This window comes from Carica papaya, chromosome 7, assembly GCF_054855325.1.
Source record: "Carica papaya isolate Zhongbai chromosome 7, ASM5485532v1, whole genome shotgun sequence".
Lineage (NCBI taxonomy): Eukaryota > Viridiplantae > Streptophyta > Magnoliopsida > Brassicales > Caricaceae > Carica > Carica papaya.
The window spans coordinates 24,999,145-25,020,238 of NC_142315.1; the positions used below are offsets into that span (position 1 = coordinate 24,999,145).

Sequence of the window (21,094 nt, forward strand, 5' to 3'; positions counted from 1 at the left end):
AAGAAAAATGTCAAAAATGTTATGTGAATTGATTGTGGATAATGTGGATAGCCTAAGTAGATATCTTGGGAGATGGTGGACGGATCGGGTCCGTGGAGAACCCTACTGGGAATGTGGTCTCTCATACCGGACGGGGTATAGAGACTTTATGTGTTTTGGCGCCCATACCGGACGGAGTATGGGGACGACCCATTTTACCCTCATACCGGACGGGGTATTGAGGTTCGTGGTTTTGGCGCCCATACCGGACGGGGTATGGGGACGGCCTTGGAATCAGATTATAAATGTTAAGGGTTCACGGGTAGCGGGACCCCTATGGATCCCCATGGATACTAGTAGGCTGATAAATGAGGAAAATATGTTGTGTAATGATTGAAATGCAAATGCGTGGTAAGTATTATGTTATACAGTTCATATGATTTCATGATGATGATAATGTTATTGCTTTCGTATATTATTTTATGGATCTCACCGAGTTAAGTGGACAGTAAAAGATTTTATTATTGATAAAAGAATTTGTTATAAATTATGCTTCATTGGTGTTTTTGTGTTTTCTATCCACTTTTATCTCCGTGGCGGTGTGATAGTGTGATGTATTTACTGGGCTGGTGTAACTCATTCCTTATTTAACCATTTCATATCAGGAAAACATTATTCCCGAGCCCATTTCGCAGGAAGACGGCGAAGGGGACGTCTAAAGACTCCGTAGTTATATTTATAGTTTTTATTTTCGAGTTTCTCTTTTAGTTAATTTGTTCTTTTATAATTTGAGCACGTTTTTTGTTTTAGTGTAAAGGATGTTAATCAAAATTTTTATTACGCTTCCGCATTTGACATTTTTAATACACATATTTCATTCTAAATTTCCGGAGCCGTTACAATCAACCTCTTCCTTTATATAATTATGATAATTTATATATGCACTGTTTTTTATGTTAATATTAAACTATTATTTTTTTTAAAACAATAGTAAATTCATTTAGCTTTTAGAAAGAAAATTAAAGCGAGCAAATTGGATTGTGAACGTAAAATTTGTTAATGTAGCATACGGTTTGGTCAATCGCTTTAAAAGATTAAATATTAAAGTTATAATCTGATTTTCGTCGGATCAATTAAATGATTATTTAAAATATAAATTAATTCAATATATATATATATATATATGATATGCATAAATATGTATATTTGTATGTTTTGTCTAAATATATATAGATGTATGTGTATTTATATTTGTTCGGTATATAAATTTGGTTTAAAAAAATTATAATTACTAAATTCAGTATAAATTATTAAATTAATTTAAAAATATTAGGAGTATCCAATTTACAGCTTTCATTAATCTAACTTGGATCAAAATGGGCTTGTTGGCGTCAAATTGACCCAACGATTTTGGGCCGGGTTCAAGTGTTTAGAAAATACCCCGAACCGGCCCGGCCCATATGAAATACACTGGTCAATCTCAATCATGCAGTCTTCCCGCTCGGTTTTTAAATGCCCGCCTTAATAGCCTACGGCTCTATCACGCTTCTTCTTTCCCTCATTTTCTCCCCCTCAAAAAAGTAAAAAAATATAAATTAAAAGGTAAAAAAAAAAATGTAATGCAAAATCTCTCTCTGATTTTTCTCAACGTCAGTTTCAGGAGATTAGGAAAAAGAGAGAAATTTTCTGAGTTGAAGATGCAGGTTGTCTCATCTAGGGTTAGGGTTTCACTCCATGGATTCTCCTGAATCTGCCAAAGTCACTTCCACTACTACCACCACAGTTTCCAACGCAACCACCACCACCACCAACAACAACAACACCACTCAGTCAAATTCACCTCCTGTCCAAGTAACTGCTTTCCCCTAGCTAACGTTGTTTTTTGTTTTCTTCATGTTAAACTTGGACCCGTATGTGGATTTTCCCTCCTTATTTTTTAGTTCCTTTAGTTTTTGTGATTTTCAAACTTGTTCGTTTATCTTTGGCATGTATTACTATGTAGTCGTCTTCTTTTGGTTTTTTTTTTTTTGTGAGAAATTGACTTTATTTTTTCACGCAGGGCAGATTGAGTTTAAGGTTTGACCAATTTTACTGCATGTAATTTTTAGGGTTTATGTTGATGGATTCTTGTTGGTCAACGTGTTCAGGTGTCTCGGCGTTATGATCGCATCTCTTTTACAGTTCTATTGCTTATGAGATTTTCACTTTTTATTTTATTTTGACCTGATAGATTGGAGGTCTAACTGATCAAGCACTAGAAAGTCAGAATCTTTGCCGTTGGGAATTCTGCATTGAAATGTGATTTTCTCCCGGTTTCGGTGGTGGAGTAGAATTCAGTGGAATTTGATGGGTCCTTCACTTGTTCGAACTTCCACATAAACATTAAATTAAACTTAAGAGAGTTATAGATCGTACATTAATATGTGATTTAATGTTTTGATTGGAATACCTTATTCGGCAATTAATTTTCATTTTCTTACTTAGTGGTTGCCACTCACCACGAGCAACTGAGGAACCTGAGAAGTGCTTGTGCATATTTATTTTTCAGCTCTAACGGGGAGTTTATGTGATATCTTAACCAAGTTAAGAGGTAGCAGATTATTATGTTATGGAATTTAAACATTGCATAATTTTGGTGTCAATTTTTGGTTTCATTGGTTGTGGACTTGCAGATGCTTTAGAATTAACTGTTGACTTTCATTGTACTGCTCTGTGGATATCTTCTTTAATCGTTTCGATTGACATCAGGAGTCTCCATTCTCTAATTACATAAGCAATCTATCTCCCATAAAGTCAGACAAGATTCGCCATGTATCACAAGGTTTCCCAGGACTTAGTTCTCCACCACTTGTCTTCGCATCTCCTCATATAAATCCACTCCGTGAAACTGGTTTCTTGAGAAGGTTTGAACCATTCTATGTTTTAAATTATTGTTTGCAGATGAACATGTTTATGGCTTGAGCTTTCGTTATATGGCTATTTTAACTATTATTTTCCAGGCCACAACATCCTCAATCATCTCATGTGGAGTTGCCAAAAAATGATGGCGGGTGCAAGAATTTTGTGGATGAATCTGTTGATTTGGAAAAATCTGCCTTACATTTATGTGCTGACTTGATCACCGATACTCAGGATGCTACTGTCAATGGCAATTTGCAACTTCAACCTAGTAGTTCCTCAGGTTGTATTGAGGAATATTTGGCAGATCCCGTGGAAGGGGACTCTGCCAATTCAGTGTCTTTGATTGAGTCAAGCTTGAATCCTGCTAACAATGTGTTTCCATTATCGGCCAATGACGTAAGGGATGCAACCAACTCATTGAAAGGTATATCAGAATTTAGCAACAAAAGTGCTGCACAATCCAGACAGGATTCCCTGTCTAAGCAGGATGAAGTTCGTCATAAAGAAAACTTAAGGTCTGATGTTGAGCAAGTCAATGATGAAGAAGTGCGAAGATTTGGTGAATGGCAGTCTAATATGTGCCCAAATATTGAGTCTCACTTGTCTGTCGACCATGCTTCTGAGAAACTTCAATGTAGATGTTCAGGTGTTCAGGTAATCTGTTTCTTGATTTATGCTTTAATTTAGGAACAGTTCTGCTTGATCCCCAATAGAATGAGATTTTCATGCTGAAACTTGTTTTAATTTGTAGAATGCAAGTCGTGGCTGTGGTGAAAAATGCAATTGTAATCTTGAATGTAGGCAAATTGATAAGGCATATGAAGATTATGGTGAAAATGCAGAAGCAATTGCTGATGAACCTGTTGATAATAATATGGATGATCTTATGGTATGGAGATTTCATGAGCCACCTTCTTTTTCTTTGTTAAGCATCTTTTTCTATTTCAAATGGATCAATTGCCTCCTCTTTCTGGAATTATATTCATAGAAACATGTGGTTTTTTTGATGTGGAGCAGTCTCTTAATACTAATCCGTGACCCTTTAATCAGGTGTTTGATATTTTAGAGAGAGAACCAGCATTCATATTAAGTTTTATATGTGTTTGTAGGTTTTTCTTGTTCTTTGCAAAAATTTTTTAAAGAAAGTGTAATTCATATCTGAGGTATTATGTTAAACCTAAAGTTACTCATTTCTTAAAATTTATCAAGTTCTGCTAAAACATCTCTCCTATGAGTGGATTTAAGTGGCTGCACTGTCAACAAATTATGAATGCCACTGAATGCCTAATTGATGGCAACTTTGGTGCAACATATAGGCAAAGTTTCTTACCATGAGACTGAGACATGGTGGGGTGCCATGCACATGTTGCTTTCAAGAGTTCTTTTCAAAATTTTTGATGATGGAATTAGATTTTAGCAGCAACTAGATTACCTTAAATTGGTCATCTGTGATTTTTAAACCCTACACTTGTGAGGATGTAATGATGTAACAACCTGTGGGTGGCAGAGAAACCTTAGGGTAGTGAGCTGCTAGTATATCTTGTTAATAGTGTTGCAGAATGTCTGGAAACTGGTGACATCTTTCCAGATTGAAGTAGCTTTGGCTGTGTGTTTATGAATCAAATACGAGCAATTTTTTCACATACTTCATCCTCCATGGTATAGCATGGACGTGAGAATGCACCGTGGTCAGAAATTTGTGGTGGATATGGTCCTTTTTTTTGTAAGATTTATGCAAAGTGGAACTCTGTTGCCGAAGCCACAAAGAGTGCCTTTATAGGAAATGCCAGTGTCTGATAATTTTTAGTGCATTTATTTGAAGATTAACTTAATCTTGGCTTCATTCAAACTTGGAAAATAGATTTGGTGGTAATTCTTGTTTATGAAACTCTACATTTTAAGGCTTAAAACTCTTTAATTAGTAAAAGTTAGTTCCAAATACTAAAAAGATAAATGGACTTTAGGTACTAATTACTTGGTTTAGCAATTTTCCTCTTTCAAAACAGTAATTTTTAGTTGCATAAATGCATTTACAGGGAATTATAACTTTTGACAGAGATTTGACAGCCAAATGTGTCATTAACTGCACTAACACTAGGTTTTTCCTGGGATAGCATCTTTGATTTCATATCTTTGGTTTTTTAATCATTGTGATCATTGTTTTTAAAGCTCAGCTCTTGTAGTTCCCCTTAATTCTATTCATTGGCTTCTTGAACTTATTTGAGGCATTTTACTTGTGTCATGTACATGTTCATGTATTCAGTAGAATTTCAGGAAAGAAAGATTACATCCCGTTTTGTAATGGGAAAAAACTCCTCAGGTGATGCAAAAGAGGAAGAACATTAGAATTGAAAGATTATGGTATTACATTTATATTTATGCAATTATGATATTTTATGTAGTTATTAAAATATTAGTTTCTTTAAGAGATTATTATTAGTTGAGGTTTATCATTTCTTATTTAATTTGGAATCTTATATAATTGTCAATTCCTATTTAGTATTCTAGAAAATATAATATCTGCATTATTCTATTAAGAAAACCTTCTATATAGTTGGATGATACTATGTGGTTATGAAGACTACTAATGAATAGAATTATATAGAGGTCTTTCAGATTAAGTGCTTAACACCCTCTGATTATGGTTATTGTAATCCATGTTTGTTGTTTTTTGTTCTCGATATTCATGATTGTGGATTGAAGTTAGTTCCTATTTCCTCTAACTTTTTTTCTTTAGAAGATTTTTATTCTCGGCTTTTGGTACCAAATTCCCAAAAACTGAAGACTCTCAAAATTTCCTAGGTTGGAAGATATGAAATTCTTAACAAATCGAGATTTTTATATTTAAAAAAATTTTCAGATTAGAAAACAACACAAATTGCACAAACAATGTCCCAACAATGATGTATCTGAGATTGTGCTACCATAGCCACTTAGAAGTTACCAATCACCAATCCTGACTAACAGGGTCTCAACTCCCTAAATCAGCAGCCTCCTCAAGCATCAACCAGTATACACAAATTTTTTTCTAGTCTGATTTACCATATGATAGGCTTCAAATCACCAAGTGACCATCAATCTTGGGTGATTATTGGTATGAGGAAGAAACTAATGGAATTCCCAACCCTTTCTTTGGTGATGTGAAGTTGGCACGTGAGTTACACATGCTTGGGAGTGGGTTTCATGCAGATCTTGTAACTGTTACTTGGCTTGGCCAATCCCAATTTGGCTTGGTTTGACTAATTCAATTTCATGCGTTACTAAGAGAACTTGGTTAAGAAACTTACAAAGAATTTAACAAAAAAACAAAAGAGTAGAGGTCTTTTATTTCAAGTATCAATTCAAAATTTTATATGTTGAAAAACAACCATAATTGTCAGTGATAGAAGTAAGTTATCAGAAGACCGATGCTAAATATAAAAATCACAAAAATACTTAAACAATCTGATGAACTACCTGACAAAAATAAAAAAAAGACGTTTGGTAGTTTAGTTGATGGAGACTCTACATCTATATTGCTAGTGGTGGAGTTAGGATTTCTTAGGGAGCGCAATACCATATGTAATATATTTGTTCAGCAAATAGAATTGAAACTGCAAGTGCGATACCCTTCTGTTACGGTAAATTAAACTTATACATATTTTTAATAATTATTATATAGATACTATATTATACTCACTGTATATTGCCATATTAGCATCTAAGTGATCTTTTCGTAGCTTTCTTTTTGTGTAGCATTACTCCAATCAAAATAGGAAGACTTAAGTATACTTTGGAAATCAACTAAATGCAAAAGTAAGGTACTTAAATGATAAAACCTTACAATAGAACTAACTAGAAAGGAAACTAATTTAATTAAAATTTCTTATTCCTCTTAGAACAACCATTTCCATAAAGGCTTTTCTCCTTTATTGGCTTAGCATCTTAATGCCTTCTAGTCTACCTCTATAAGGGTTCAAACCAGTTCCAAAGGTTTCTTCTACGTGCTTTTACTGTCTCGAGGTTGGTTTTGTCAGATTTGTGTTCTACACTCACATTTGGAGTAGCTTGAACATTTTCACAAGTAAGTTAAGGATTGTTTATGCTTCAATTAAACTTTTTTGATGAAGAAGTCAGTTTAACCTTTGTAATGGATTTGGGAGAGGAAAGAGTGAATATGCTATTGGTGAGAGTGTAACGCATTTTAGTAAAGACCTCAAGTAGTGTTGATGAATCAAGGAAGTTGGTTGGTAGGCTTGCAAATAATCCTCCTTTGTTAAATGGTCTCATTTTTTCTTGACCTGGTAAATCCTAAATCATCCAATTCCATATGAAATGTAATTTCTCCATTGTTAAAAGCGTTGGTCTAAAATCAACTTCCCAAACATTCAAATTTTGATGTGAAACTTGCATTTGCTTCTTGTATTTGTGAACTAACTAGAAGGATTTTATTGGGTATTCCTTGTGATGATGCATATATGCAGGAGGTCATTCAGTTGTTTCCTAAAGTCTAGTTGACAAGACAAGTCGATCTCATGGTAAGAAAAACAAAATTCTTGAAAAGATTGGGGGCAAATATTATGTCTTAGGATCTTGGATCTTTGATTCCCATGCAATGATTGTAGAGATGTTCCAACATTTCTTTTAAGTGTATGAGATCTCGTAGGAAGATGGAAAATGATTTCTCTCTCTAGAGTTCTTGCAGTGAAAGAGATAATGATAAGTTTCTCAATCGCCCGTAAGTTAGTCGAGAGGTTTTGGAAATTGTGTAATTAAGCTTAAACTATCTTTAATGTAGGTGGTAAAATATCGATTATCTCCCTAGATGACGGCAATAACATAGTTACCATGAAAAAAATCCTTTAAAAAACAAAATATTTACTTTAATGTTCCAAGAGATGCTTGTTGCTATGAAGCAAGATGATATGACTAGATACACATTAGGAGCAAGTTAGCAAGAAAACTTTAGATGAGATAATTGAGATAGAAAAAAATGTGATTGCATTGTGGTTTCTCTGAATAAATTAGCGAAACAAGGATGGATCTCCCAATTTAATAGCAAGCAAAGGTATCACACAGGTTTCGGACAACAATACGCTAGTTGATTTGTTCTCCATGAAGAAGAAAGAAACCCCATTTATTATTAAAGATGTATAATTTATTGAGGAAGATTATTATTAGTTTAGCTTTATCGTTTCTTGTTAATTCAGGTTTTCATTTAGTTTTAATTTTCAATTTAATATTTGAGACATACTAGGATATCTAGAAACATGATACCCTATTGTTATGAATAAAATTATACAAATATTCTCTAGTCTTTGATTAACAGATGTAATTGTACTTGTGTTTTCAATCCCTTCAATCCTTGTAAGATTGGATTTTTTTAAAAAATTTTATTTTTGAACTTTTTTAGAAAAATACTGGTGGGAAGTGAAGAGAGGTCGAGTTTATCATGCTTTTGATCCGAATGATTTTGCCTTTCATAGATTTTTCATTAAATATGAATAATTCTTATTTACATCCCTAAAAGTCTACTATTCTTAGCTGAAATAATGCTCTAAGAAGGGAAAATAATTTATATCATAATTATAGAATATTTGCACTATAATTATAAAAATATTTTCAGTTATTACATTCTTAAAATATATATGAAAAGTATTAACTCTCTAATGAGTTGTCTACTTTGCTAACATTTCCCTTCAAATTGATACTGGTCGATCAAGAAGCATCAATTTGCCAACTAGGAACTAATGACGTTGTCTATTCATAGACTTTGTAAGCACATCAACTATTTGGAGATTACTAGAAACATTTGAAAGAAAGATGACACCATTATCCAAAGCTTCTCGTACTGAATGATAATCTACTTTGATATTTTTGGTACGCTTATGACAAATATGATTTGTAGAGATTTGAATAGCATTTGTATTGTCTGCAAGGAGAGGAGTAGCATTGGATTGAAGAAACTCAAGTTCAGCAAGTAGGCCACTGTCAAAAGCCTTTGACATGGCTGTTTGATTTGAAGTAAATGAAGAAGGCAAGAGAAGAAGAAAAGGAGAAGAAGAAGAGAAGATCGAGGTCCAGAAGAGAAATAAATAGTTAATTTTATTAATTTTTTTTGTTGTCTTCACAAGCCATGAACGGGAGCCCTTTATAGGCCTTAAAGCAATGAAGCAAGTAATATTAGCGATCGAAATCATATGACCGTTAAGTGCGCAGCGGCAGCTGTAGGATGAGATGGTGGCTGCGAAATGAAGAGATGATTAGGGTTAATTAATCATAACCTAAATGTTACATAAATGATCAATTTACCTTATCTTTTGTTATTTCCCTTTTTTACCATTAATAACCTATCAATACCCACCCCTCGAGCATGAACCTTGTCCTCAAGGTTGATTTGGGAAAACTTTTTCTTCGGGAGCCCCTTTCAAAATAATTTCCTCCATAGTCATTATGGTTTTATTTGTGCAACGATGTTCAGGGAAGTATCGGTCTCCACACTTGTAGCAAGTAGTCGTTGCTCTTCTAGGTTATGTATCTTTTTGGAACGATTGGTCATAATTTCTTATTTTAGATACTTCCGCAACTTTAGCTATTTTAATAAGATATGAACTTTGGGACAATTTTATAACATATTGTTCTTGAAATAGAGTCTGTTTGAATGCTTGATTGAGAGTTTGTGGTTTGAAAAATTTTAACATGGGTTGTAGTTGTGGTCTGAGACCATTGATAAAGTTGGATATGAAAAATCTTTCTAAAAGTGTTGAGTTTTCTGCATCCATAAGAGAACGTAAGTGTTCAAATTGTTCTTGGTGGTTGAGAACAGTACCTGTTTGAGATAATTTGGTGAACTCCTGTATGAAATCCTTTCGCGATGATTTCCCAAACCTACAACAAAGTTCTTTCACAAAATACTCTCAATTTACGACATTAATTTTGGCTTGCTACTCACAGTACTATATATCAGCCACTTCTTGCAAGTATAACGACGCAATCTCCATCTTATCCTCATAAGGAGTATTGTGGATTATAAAATATTTTTTACATTTTCGAACCGACCTTATCAATGATTTTTTTTCGTGTTTCAGAATACGGTTAACCAACATGTTAACTAATCGATTACGATAAATCGGATCGGATTTTGAAGTTTTTTCTTCTGCAGTACCTCGACGTGACATGAGCATGAAAGGGGTTCAAGAATCAGTTTTCTTTTTATAAGGGCTAAAATCATTTATTTTGGCTTTTTGACCTCATATTGTAGGGTGGATCTCGAAAGATATGAAAAATCTCCCTTCAAACCGTACATACGACTTTCATCGAATACGGCTTTCCACAGAATTCTATATGTATCTATGAGATCGAGTATGAAATTCTGTTTACTCACTTTAAATTGAGTATCCGTTTCCCTCCTTTTCCTGCTACGATTGGAAATTCTGTATTTTACATATCCATACGATTGAGTCATTGGGTTTCCGAAATAGTGTAAAAAGAAGTGCTTCGAATCATTGCTATTTGACCCGGATCTGTTCTAAAAAAGTCGAGGCATTTCGAATTGTTTGTTGACACGGACAAAGTCAGGGAAAACCTCTGACATTATTTCAATATTGGACTTTGGACATATAATAGTTCCGAATCGAATCTCTTTAGAAAGAAGATCTTTTGTCTCATGGTAGCTTGCTCCAGTCCCCTTATGAAACTTTCGTTATTGGGTTAGCCATACACTTCACATGTTTCTAGCGATTCACATGGCATCATTAAATGATACAAGTCTTGAATAAGAATCTACAACGCACTAGAACGCCTTGTTGACGATCCTTTACTCCGACAACATCTAGGGTTCCTCGAACAATGTGATATCTCACACCGGGTATTGCGGGGTTTTATTCCTTCAAAAAGTAGAATTTCCACTTTAGGAAGTGAAAAAAATGGGTAGAATTGGTTATGTGCATAAAATTTATTGGGCTGATCCAGTTAGGGCTGGTTTGAGCAGCAATTGGGCCGATCTAGTTCAAAGCAGGTCGGGTCAATTCGGCCCGGTTCAACATGGATTGGTTCGGGTCGAGTGTGTCTGCTTCATCAACAGAACCGGACTTAAAGGGTCGAAACCCTTCTGCAGAATTGTGCACGGTGCTTGAGAGCACAGTAGAAGGGTGGTTGCCGCTCAAGAGAGGAAGCAAACCTCCCTCTTTGCACGCACCTGTTGCCGGTTTTGGCTGGTCGTCCATGGGCATCCAATCATCATTTGTGTCGATCGGAAAGGGAAACATATCTCCCTCCTTGCGTGCATCCGTCGGCAACTTTGTTCGGTCTTTTGAGGGTGTCTTGTGGAGCCATGCCATGATGGTGCTCAGTTGTTAGTGGAATTCCCTGCTCATTTCGTATACCTCTTCAATGAAGGAGGTAAGTTTCTGATCGATGTCCTTCACGGTGAGTTCGGGTGTTTCGAGATTCTCTGGTTCGGTCATTATCATGGCCTTTCTTTTCAACCGAGTGCAGATTGTGACTCTGACGAAGGATTCGGTCGGTTCGTACTTTGATACCATCATGTCAGAAATCTTTGACATGCCGCCTGATTTGAAGTAAACGAAGAAGGAAAGAGGAAGAAGAAAAGGAGAAGAAGAAGAGAAGACCGAAGTCCAGAAGAGAAATATGTAGTTAATTTTATTACTTTTTCTGTTGTCCTTACAAGTCATAAAAGAGAGACCTTTATAGATCGTAAAACAATAAAGCAAGCAATATAAACAACCGAAATCATGCAGCCGTTAAGCGCACAGCGGCAGTCGCGAGATGAGATGGTGGTTGCGAAAATGAAGAGATGATTAGGGATAATTAAGTGTAACCCTAAATGTTATGTAAAAGACTAATTTATCCTTATATTTTGTTATTTTCTTTTTTTTTTAATCATTAATAACCTGACACCTACAAAGCTAAACAATCTCGGAATAAGTTGTAGATATGACACAATATTTAGAGTCGGTGGAATATTTTGAAACTCGATCTTGTTTCTTACTCTTTTAAGATATTAAAGAATCTTCTAGAAACATACATAAGCCAGTGATAGAACGACGAATATCAGGATACCTAGTCCAATCGATATCATTAAATGCAACAAGACAGATTGGAGAGCCAGCCGGAAAGAACAATCCACGACTAGGCAAGCCTATAAGATACCGAATGATATGATGAACAACTGCCAAATGCAGATGATGTGGAACATGCATAAATTGATTGACTTGTTGAACTACAAAGGATATATCTGTTGGTGTAATAGTAAGATTATTCAAGTTTCCAACTAACTGCCTAAATGTAGTAGGATCAGGAAAATGATTCCCTTCCTCATAATGATACTTCACATTCAATTTCAATGGAGTATCAACTAAAGAAGAATCTTGAAGGCCAGACAAAGTAATCAGATATTGAGTGTGCTTGTGTTGATATAAAAACATACTAGAAGAATCATAATGAACCTCTAATTCCAAAAAATATGTAAGACTTCACATTCAATTCCAATGGAGTGTCAACTAAAGAAGAATCTTGAAGGCCAGTCAAAGTAATCAGATATTGAGTGTGCTTGTGTTGATATAAAAACATACTAAAAGGATCATAATGAACCTCTAATTCCAAAGAATATGTAAGAGAACTAAGGTCTTTCATATGAAAAGCATCCTTAAGATGTTGGAGACTAGTGATCAATAAAGAATCAGTTTTTGTGATAACAATGTTATCTAAATAGACAAGAATAAGAACATAACTTGTAGCTATTTTGCGAAGAAACAAAGATGAGTCATATTTACTCTGCACGAAAGAGAATTGGAGTAAAATAGTTCGAAACTTGTTAAACCAAGCTCTAGGAGCTTGTTTCAGGCCATACAAATATTTTTTTAATTTACACACATATGATATAGGTATAGAAAACAAACTAGGTGGAGATTCTTCTTTGAGATCACCATGGAAAAAAATATTTTTTACATCCATATGATGAAGTGACCAGCCTTGGGAAACAGTAATGACAATAATAGTTTGCACAGTTATCATTTTTGCTACAGATGCAAAAGTTTCCTCATAGTCTACTCCATATTCTTGTTTATTTACAAGAGCAATTAAGTGAGCTTTATACCGATTTAGAGTTTTATTTGAATGAAGCTTAAATGAATAAATTCATTTTCATTCAATGAGTCGAATAGATGGAGGACAAGATACAATGTCCCAAGTCTGATGGAACAAAAATAGAATATAAAGTGGAGGAATAACCATACCAATTAGGAGGATGCGATACTTTGGTAGATCATCGAAGGATAGGCTTTGGAGCGATAGCCTCAGAAGAAATAATAGAGACAGGTTTAGGAGCAGTATCAGATGGTAGAGCAATCTCGGAAAGGAGTAAAGTCGGTTGACGTCGTTGATAGATATATCTAGGTTTGAAGCACTTAGAAGATTGTGAGTCGTCAAAGGTAAGATTGAAAATACCAATAGAAGATAACTCTACATAGGCAGGAAAGAAATATTGATTCTCAAAGGAAACAATATTCTTAAAGATACGAAATTTGTTAGAGCTTGAATCATAGCAAACAAAACATTTTTGTGAAGTACTATACCCCATAAAAGCACATTTAGTAGATTGAACAGAAAGTTTATGACGCTCATGGGAAGGTAAATGTACAAAACAAATACAACTAAAGGTATGTAACTTATGGTAAGTAGAATGTTTACTATAAAGGCGATAGTAAGGAGAGTCAAGTTTTAACACATGAGATGATAATATATTAATTAAATAATCAGCTGTAGATAAAGCTTCAATCCAATATTTTGATAGAACAGACGACTCAATTAGTAAAGCATAAGTTACATATAAAAGATGTCGGTTCTTATGCTCAGCAATCCCATTTTGCTGCGGTGTATATGGACATTATCTTTTTAAAATAATTTTTTTCTCAAATAAAAAATTATGAAATTCATGATACGTAGACTCTCCACCAGAATAAGATCTTTACATTTTAATACATGTAGAAAATTGAGTTTCAATATAAGCCAAAAAATTCTTGAAGATAGAGAACACCTCAAATTTAGTACAAAGAAAATACACCCAAGTAAACTGGCTGTAATCATCTATAAATATCACAAAGTACTTATATTTTACATGAGAAATAATAGGTGTAAAGCCCAAACATTATTATGAATAATATCAAAATATTTTGCATCTTGTTGACCAATAGAAGGAAAATGAAGTGTTTTACTCTTGCCTAATTTACATATAGAACAATCAAAAGAAACATTCGGAAAAAGGATTCTTATTACCCAACAAATCAGAATTCAGCAAATGAGATAAAATATTGGAGTTTGGATGTCCTAAACGCTTATGCGATATTTCACTTTTATTGTCAATAGTGGTACACACAAGACAAGATACGAGAAATGAAAAAATGAATAGGAAATAATCTCCTGACTTTAGGCTCTTTCACGATTGTCATCTTCGACACCTGATCCTGCACAAGACAGTCATTACGAGAAAAATGTATATCACAATTGTTAACTACCAATTGACCAACCGAAATAAGACTAGTAAATAGTCTTGGTGATATAAAAATATTCTTGAAAACTTGATTAATATGCCCAATTTTTATAATTGGTAAAGTATTCCCATTAACAATCTCAATTTCTGATGAATCATGATAGTTACGAACATTTTTTAAGCATACGAGATGAGTTTGTCATGTGATTTGAAGCAGCAGAATCAACAAGCCAAAATTGAGATGTAGTATCATTACCTTGTAGACCCAAGGCTAAATAAGTTGAAATAATAATTTATTATACCATTTCAGGAGTAACTACAACCGTTGATGTTGTAGAATTTATAGATACAGCTGGTGCAACAAATTGATTGTTGATACTTGTTGAAGATGTACTTGCTGAAGCAAAATTATTTAAGCCAACTTGAAAAACATTGACTTTCGATTTTGAGGACGTGTGGAACATTTTTTGAGAATGTGTCCTTGTTGCTTATAGTAATTGCAAAACTGCTTTCCACAAATGGTAGTAATATGACTTTCTTTTTTACAACTGTAACATTGAGTTTTGCTTCTGCAAAAGCAAGAGTGACAATGTTTTCTTACTGAAAAGTGGTTTGGGTTAAAAATCGCTGCTCTTCACAAAGCAGTTCTCCAAAGCAAACATCCAAAGAGAGAGAAAGAACGCGATTCATTAAGTTTGAGCAAATATTCTCAAAACTAGGTTGCAATTTCATAAAAAATTTATCTCGCTTGCTCTTCTTATGAACTTTTTGAGTTATAGTTAGAGATGCATCAGGTATGTTAGTATAAGCGATATCAGTAAATTCAGTCCATAAATTCTAAAATTCGAAAAAATAATCTTGAATACAAAGACTTCTCTGAGAGTAATTAACAATGTTATTCTCTAACTGAAAACGTCTTGTATTGTTGTTTTGATTGTACACTTTTTTGAGACAATCTCATGTGGCTTTTGTATTTTTTTATGGCTTTAAATTAAGTACAATAAGAAGATTAGTTGACTTTAAAATCCAAGTCATCACCCTAGCATTTTTTACATTCTACTAAAGTAACTTTTTAGGATTTGTAGGAGCTGGATCACTTCCATCTATATGACTCCATAATTCTTTTCTTATCACAAATAGTTGAAATTGAAATTCCCATGTATAATAATTTTTTTCCGCTGAATCGAACATTGAAAGACTCAAACGTAATCTTTTTGGAAGTCATCTTCTTGAAACAGCAAAAGAGAACTAAAAAAATAACGAAAATTTCAAGACAACGATCACAAAGATCTGAATTATCAAAGCACTTAAAAGAAAAACACAATTGAAACTGTCAAAACACTTAGAAAAAAGAAAACACAGATTCAGGCTCTGATACCATATAACGCTTTTTAGCTGAATGATTTTGCCCTTCATTGACTTTCCATTAAATAGGAATAATTCTCATTTACATCCCTAAAAATCTGGTATTTCTATATGAAATAATGTCCTAAGAAGAGAAAATAATTTACACCATAATTATATAATATTTGGACCATAATTAGAGAAATATTTTCAATTGTTACATTTCTAAAATTTATATGGAAAGTATTAATTCTCTAATGAACTGTCCACCTTGCTAATATAATTGTCTTCTTCTCTAGGTAAATGCACACTAATAAAATAATGAAAATGGTTGAGCTATTGAACATGGTTGTGGTGCCCATGTTGAAGGGCAATGTACAGGACATTGCTACTTTCAGCCCTGAAGGCTGTATCTAAACTAAATGGAGCCTAAATGGTAAATTGATATCCCAGATATGTAGTAGGACTTCAAATATCAATAGGATGATGAGTTTTCGAGGGAAGTTTGTATGTCCTTCAGAAACAGATCATGATTTGCGTTCTTATCATTGTATAAAATGAAAATAACCAACTTTGCTCTTAAGCAGCCTCAAGTTTTGCAATGAAATTCTCTTAAAACTTTCCTTTTTTCGTAGTGGTGGGAACATGTTAGTTTAGGGAAGTCTGTCTATTGGTGGAAAAAATTTTGATACCTGTGTATTCTGATTTTAGATTTCAACAAATAAATACCATGGGCAGAAGAATAATTATAAACTATTTGCCGGACAAGGTACAGTTTTTCTTCAATTACATGATTTACTGGGTATGATAATAATTAATGCCTTCTCATTTCCTACTTGTAGTTTCCTTCTTGATGCAAAGTTTAGTTGTCTACTTTGTAAGACAAGCAGGTTCTTTCATTTTGACACATTTCATTATAAGGCTTATCAAGATTGTACTAGGATTTTCTTTTGCAGTAGAATAGTTACAAAAATCAAATGTAGATCAGTAATGTGTTGCACTGTAAGATAGAATGGTACCTGTTTTTAAGGTTATTAAGATTGTAATAGGATTTTCTTTTATGGTAGAATAATAACAACATTTGAATATAGGTCAGTCAACATCAACGTGGCATGAGTAGGCGCTGTCTCCAATTTGAAGAAGCGCGACCAAAACCAGTGCTGACTAGAAGCAGTTCTCTAAGTCTTGAAAATAATTTGGACTTTTCAAGATCACCAAGTATTTGTCTAGAAGCTAAGACTTCGGATTATTATCTTGCCGATTCCAATGTGGCTTCTAGTAATAGGCAAGGGGTGAACGTGCCTCAACCCACAGCTAGTATGTCTCGTCCTCATAATACTGGAAAGTCCTCTATACTTGTTTCTAAGCCATTAGGTATCGGCTTGCATCTAAATAGCATTGTCAATGCTGTACCAATGTGTCGTGCCACAACAGACATAAAACTACCAGACGGTTATGTGAGTGTACAAGAGATGAAAGCAGCGTCTACTCATTGTGACGGACTAGAGGCCATCAATAGTAGTGCAAACTTACCAAATTTGGTAAGGAAAGAGGATAAAGCACTTGAGACTAAGGCCTCACTAGCTGCTTGTTCTGCCATTCCTGAATCACTTGACACATTGGAGCAATTGAATTCAATGCAATTAACTGACCAGAATGCTACTCCCTGCAACAAGAGGATTTCAGAGCATGCTGATAGTTTTGAGGAGCCTGGCCAACAAAGCCCCAGAAGGAAGAAGTAAGTTTGTTTATTACCTATGAAGATGCATACTTTTTATTTTATCCAAATAATTTGAGCAGGACAAATAAATCCATGCCGATTCTTCAGGAAAAAATCATCCAACACAACTGAGGGCGGTGGGTGCAAACGCTGTAACTGTAAGAAGTCTAAATGCTTGAAACTGTAAGTAAATTACATTTCTGTTCTTGTCAGACTCTGGTTGTAGTATTATTCTAATATACGTTATTATCCTTACATCTATCTGTTGTTTCAGCTATTGTGATTGTTTTGCTGCTGGAATTTATTGTGCGGAACCTTGTTCTTGCCAAGGGTGCTTTAACAGACCTGAGTATGAAGATACTGTTCTTGAAACACGGCAACAAATTGAATCCCGTAATCCTCTTGCATTTGCTCCCAAGGTCATACAGCGCGTCCCAGAGTTTCCAGCAAAAAGTGGTGTATGAAACTTCCCAAAGTTAAATGGAAATTACTATTTTTTGTCCTTTAATTAAGTTCTAAAATTTGCAATGTGAACTTATATTTGCCCTTGCAATGTGAATTTATATTTGCCCTCTGTAGGAGGATGGCAATATTGTGACTCCTTCTTCAGCAAGGCACAAAAGAGGGTGCAACTGCAAAAGGTCATTGTGTCTGAAAAAATATTGCGAATGCTATCAGGTATAGTATTTTCTGACTATTTTGCTCTATCATGCTTGATTTGTCACATATTCCTTTTATTCTTAGTGGACTGACCTGCCTGCCCTTTGTTGGAAAGGCTAATGTTGGATGCTCTACTGGATGTCGATGTGAGGGATGCAAAAATATCTATGGCAGGAAGGAAGGTGAGAAGCAACCTCAAAAAATTACCCGCCTACTCATATATAGTATCCGTTAAATAAGATTTGAAGTGGAAGTCATCTGAAAGTAAAAATAAAATATTGGGGGTCAACCTACTTCTAATCTATTTTTGGCTGAAACTGTTTTTCAGAGGGTTGTGTTTGCTTGTCATCGACTATGTCTTTGGGAAAAATGATATTTTCTCTTTCCATGATAATATGTCAAAACCAGCTAGGAAAAATTTTTTCAGGTTAAGTTTGGGAAACTGTTTTAGTACTATAAAATATAATTTTATGCAAAATTGTGATGGTGCTGATAATAGGAATAGCATCAACTGTCAGTATCTAGGTGGTTTTTGAATTTACCTTCCCTTGGTTTCTCAGAGTATATTGCAACTGTAGAACTGGTAAGAAATAGAAGCAGTGATGAAAAATTGGAGGAGAAAATGGAGATGGTGGTAAATGAGGAAGATGTACTTCGAGCTGGTATGAATGATGTCAATAAACTAATACCTGTCACACCATCATTCCAGTGCTCAGAGTAAGTGTTAATTTTTCATTAAAGAAATGATGCCTTATTTTTTCTCTATAATATATTTTGAATCTGAATTTTTGGATTTGGTAAAAAATGCTTTCTTTTTTCCTTTTTTAGCCATGTGAAAGATGGTCCAAGATCCATGCTTCTTTCTAGGAAGTACCTCCCGTCACCTGATTGTAATATTGCTACTTTGCCGTCTTACACCAAGTCACCAAGCTCTCCAAGAAGATTAGATAATAATGACATGATCCTTGCAACTGATAAAGAAACTCAGGACATGGGTATTTATGATCAGGAGGCCGATTACAGTAATGCAGATATTTTGCCATATTTCTCATCAAAACGTGATTCCCTTACTGATGTATGCCAAATTTCTCCATCGAATCCTCGATTAATGGCTGTTGGATCTTTGTCTTCTTCTAAAACAAGGGAAAGGACAGGTTCTTTTCGACTCCAGTTGTGTTCTGGAAGCGGCCATGTCTCATCAGCCGGTTCCCTTCGTTGGCGTAGTTCACCAATCACCCCAATGACTCAGTTAGGTGGAAGCAAAGGTCCCCAAGGTCCTGATTCTGAGGATGGGCTCTATGGCATTTTGGATGATACACCTGAGATACTGGAAGATACTTCCACACCGACTAAGTCTGTGAAAGTAAGCTCTCCTAACCAGAAACGAGTTTCACCTCCTCATGGTCGTCTGCACGAGCTTGGTTCAAGTTCATCGGGATTCCTGAAAAGTGGTCGCAAATTCATATTAAGATCTGTGCCTTCTTTCCCTCCTCTCACCCCTTGTGTTGAATCAAGAAGCATCTCCAATCAGACCGCAGTTGGCTCTCCACAAAAGAGCCAGAAAGAATGATTTGCACACAACCTTCTCCATGAGGCAAGTGCTCTGCACCTTTCTCATTCGAAACATGGATTTTAGACTACATTTGAAACCAATTGAGAATTTTTATTGGTTTCATTTAGAAATATAAAACTTAATTTAAGTAGAAGGATGGATTTTTGTTCTAATATGGAAAAAAATTCTACTCTTAAGGAATTTTAAATAGAATGGTAACAATACATATTAAATTCCATAAATTTGATAGGATTTAGAATGTATGACTTCTGTTCTGCTTGAAATTGTATATCAGTTTAATCTTTATTATTTTACATGAAGTTCTCACCACAAACTTGTTAAAGTAGATGTATATTTCCAAATAAACACCACAAGAATTCTAGATTTATTCAAAACATAGCATTAAGCTGCGTCATTCTACTATTCTTTTCATTCTTTACACTTTTTATTTCAAAAAAAAAAGAAAACTTCTACTATTCTTTTCTGGTAGACAATTGTACCATGGTGAACGTGTACTGGCTTGACCATGTATTCTTCTTTCATAATCTATGCAGTGTTGTTGCAGTCATTTCTTGGCATCCATGATCAATGGTGCTGCTGAAGATCTTGTGTTCAAACTGCATGTGAGTCCAATTATAGGATCTCTTGTAAGACTTGACATTAGAATGCTTGGGGAACAGATTTAATATATCCACATTTCCATAGCTCAGAAAAGAGGGGTTAAGATGATATTTGCTCCTGTAGCGTCAGCTTTAGTCCCTCTATGGTCCTTTTATGCTTTAATGATCAGCCAGTTCTTTGTTGTTGGTTTTCTGATGTTTCTATTGCTATTCAATTATGTTTAGTTCCTCCTGGCTGGAGAGAAGGTTAAGCGATATCTGTGCTCGCAATATCCAGTTCCGCCCAAATAAAAATTTTCATTTCGGAATACTGTGTAGTTAGGTGAGTAAACTACTCAAAGGATACATAAAATGCTATATCACTCATGAAGTTAGAAATTTGCCTTGAAAACCTGGCCGCTATACTTCTTTTTCTATTGTGAGTAGTTTATTTTCTTAATTTTACTATGGTTACTATTTTGTCACATGTGGGTTATTATATTGTATGATATTTTTCTGATCATTTCGTACTCTTTTTTTTTTAATAACCATATTTTGTTTTCAAGCCACATATTGTTCTTAGCTATTGTTTATATTTTTGTCTATTTGTAATTTTCAATTGTTATTTGTTAGACTAATAAGCTTCAAATAGGTGATGTTACTGAATTTTTTCTTATTGATAAATAAATAAGAGTTACTTTGGGTGTTTGCTTTAATATATTATTACAAATTTAATTATTGTGTACTCTCAATGTAGTAAGAGGTTGTGAAATTATAATTTATCACTTAATTTATTATCAGAATTCTAATTTTTTATGTAAAAAGTCATTTTGTAATATACTATTATTACC

At 34.4% G+C, this 21,094-nt stretch overlaps 1 protein-coding gene across 2 annotated transcripts; it reads left to right on the top strand.

Annotated features, from left to right (window-relative positions):
* Positions 1-1,525: 1,525 nt before the first annotated feature.
* On the top strand, positions 1,526-20,655 carry LOC110809832 (CRC domain-containing protein TSO1-like). 2 transcript variants are annotated; one of them, XR_015813165.1, is made up of 13 exons: positions 1,526-1,830; positions 2,728-2,882; positions 2,979-3,534; positions 3,632-3,769; positions 16,804-17,450; positions 17,541-17,615; positions 17,707-17,890; positions 18,012-18,110; positions 18,208-18,274; positions 18,653-18,809; positions 18,921-19,686; positions 20,199-20,267; positions 20,490-20,655. XR_015813165.1 is itself a non-coding variant. In XM_088207114.1 (12 exons), the coding sequence occupies exons 1-11, from the start codon at positions 1,714-1,716 to the stop codon at positions 19,660-19,662; spliced, it is 2,937 nt and encodes a 978-aa protein (XP_088063240.1). In that variant the 5' UTR covers positions 1,526-1,713; the 3' UTR covers positions 19,663-19,686; positions 20,199-20,655. The 2 variants fall into 2 exon arrangements, 1 of the variants encoding a protein (XP_088063240.1); XM_088207114.1 differs by having other exon boundaries at positions 20,199-20,655.
* Positions 20,656-21,094: the final 439 nt, after the last annotated feature.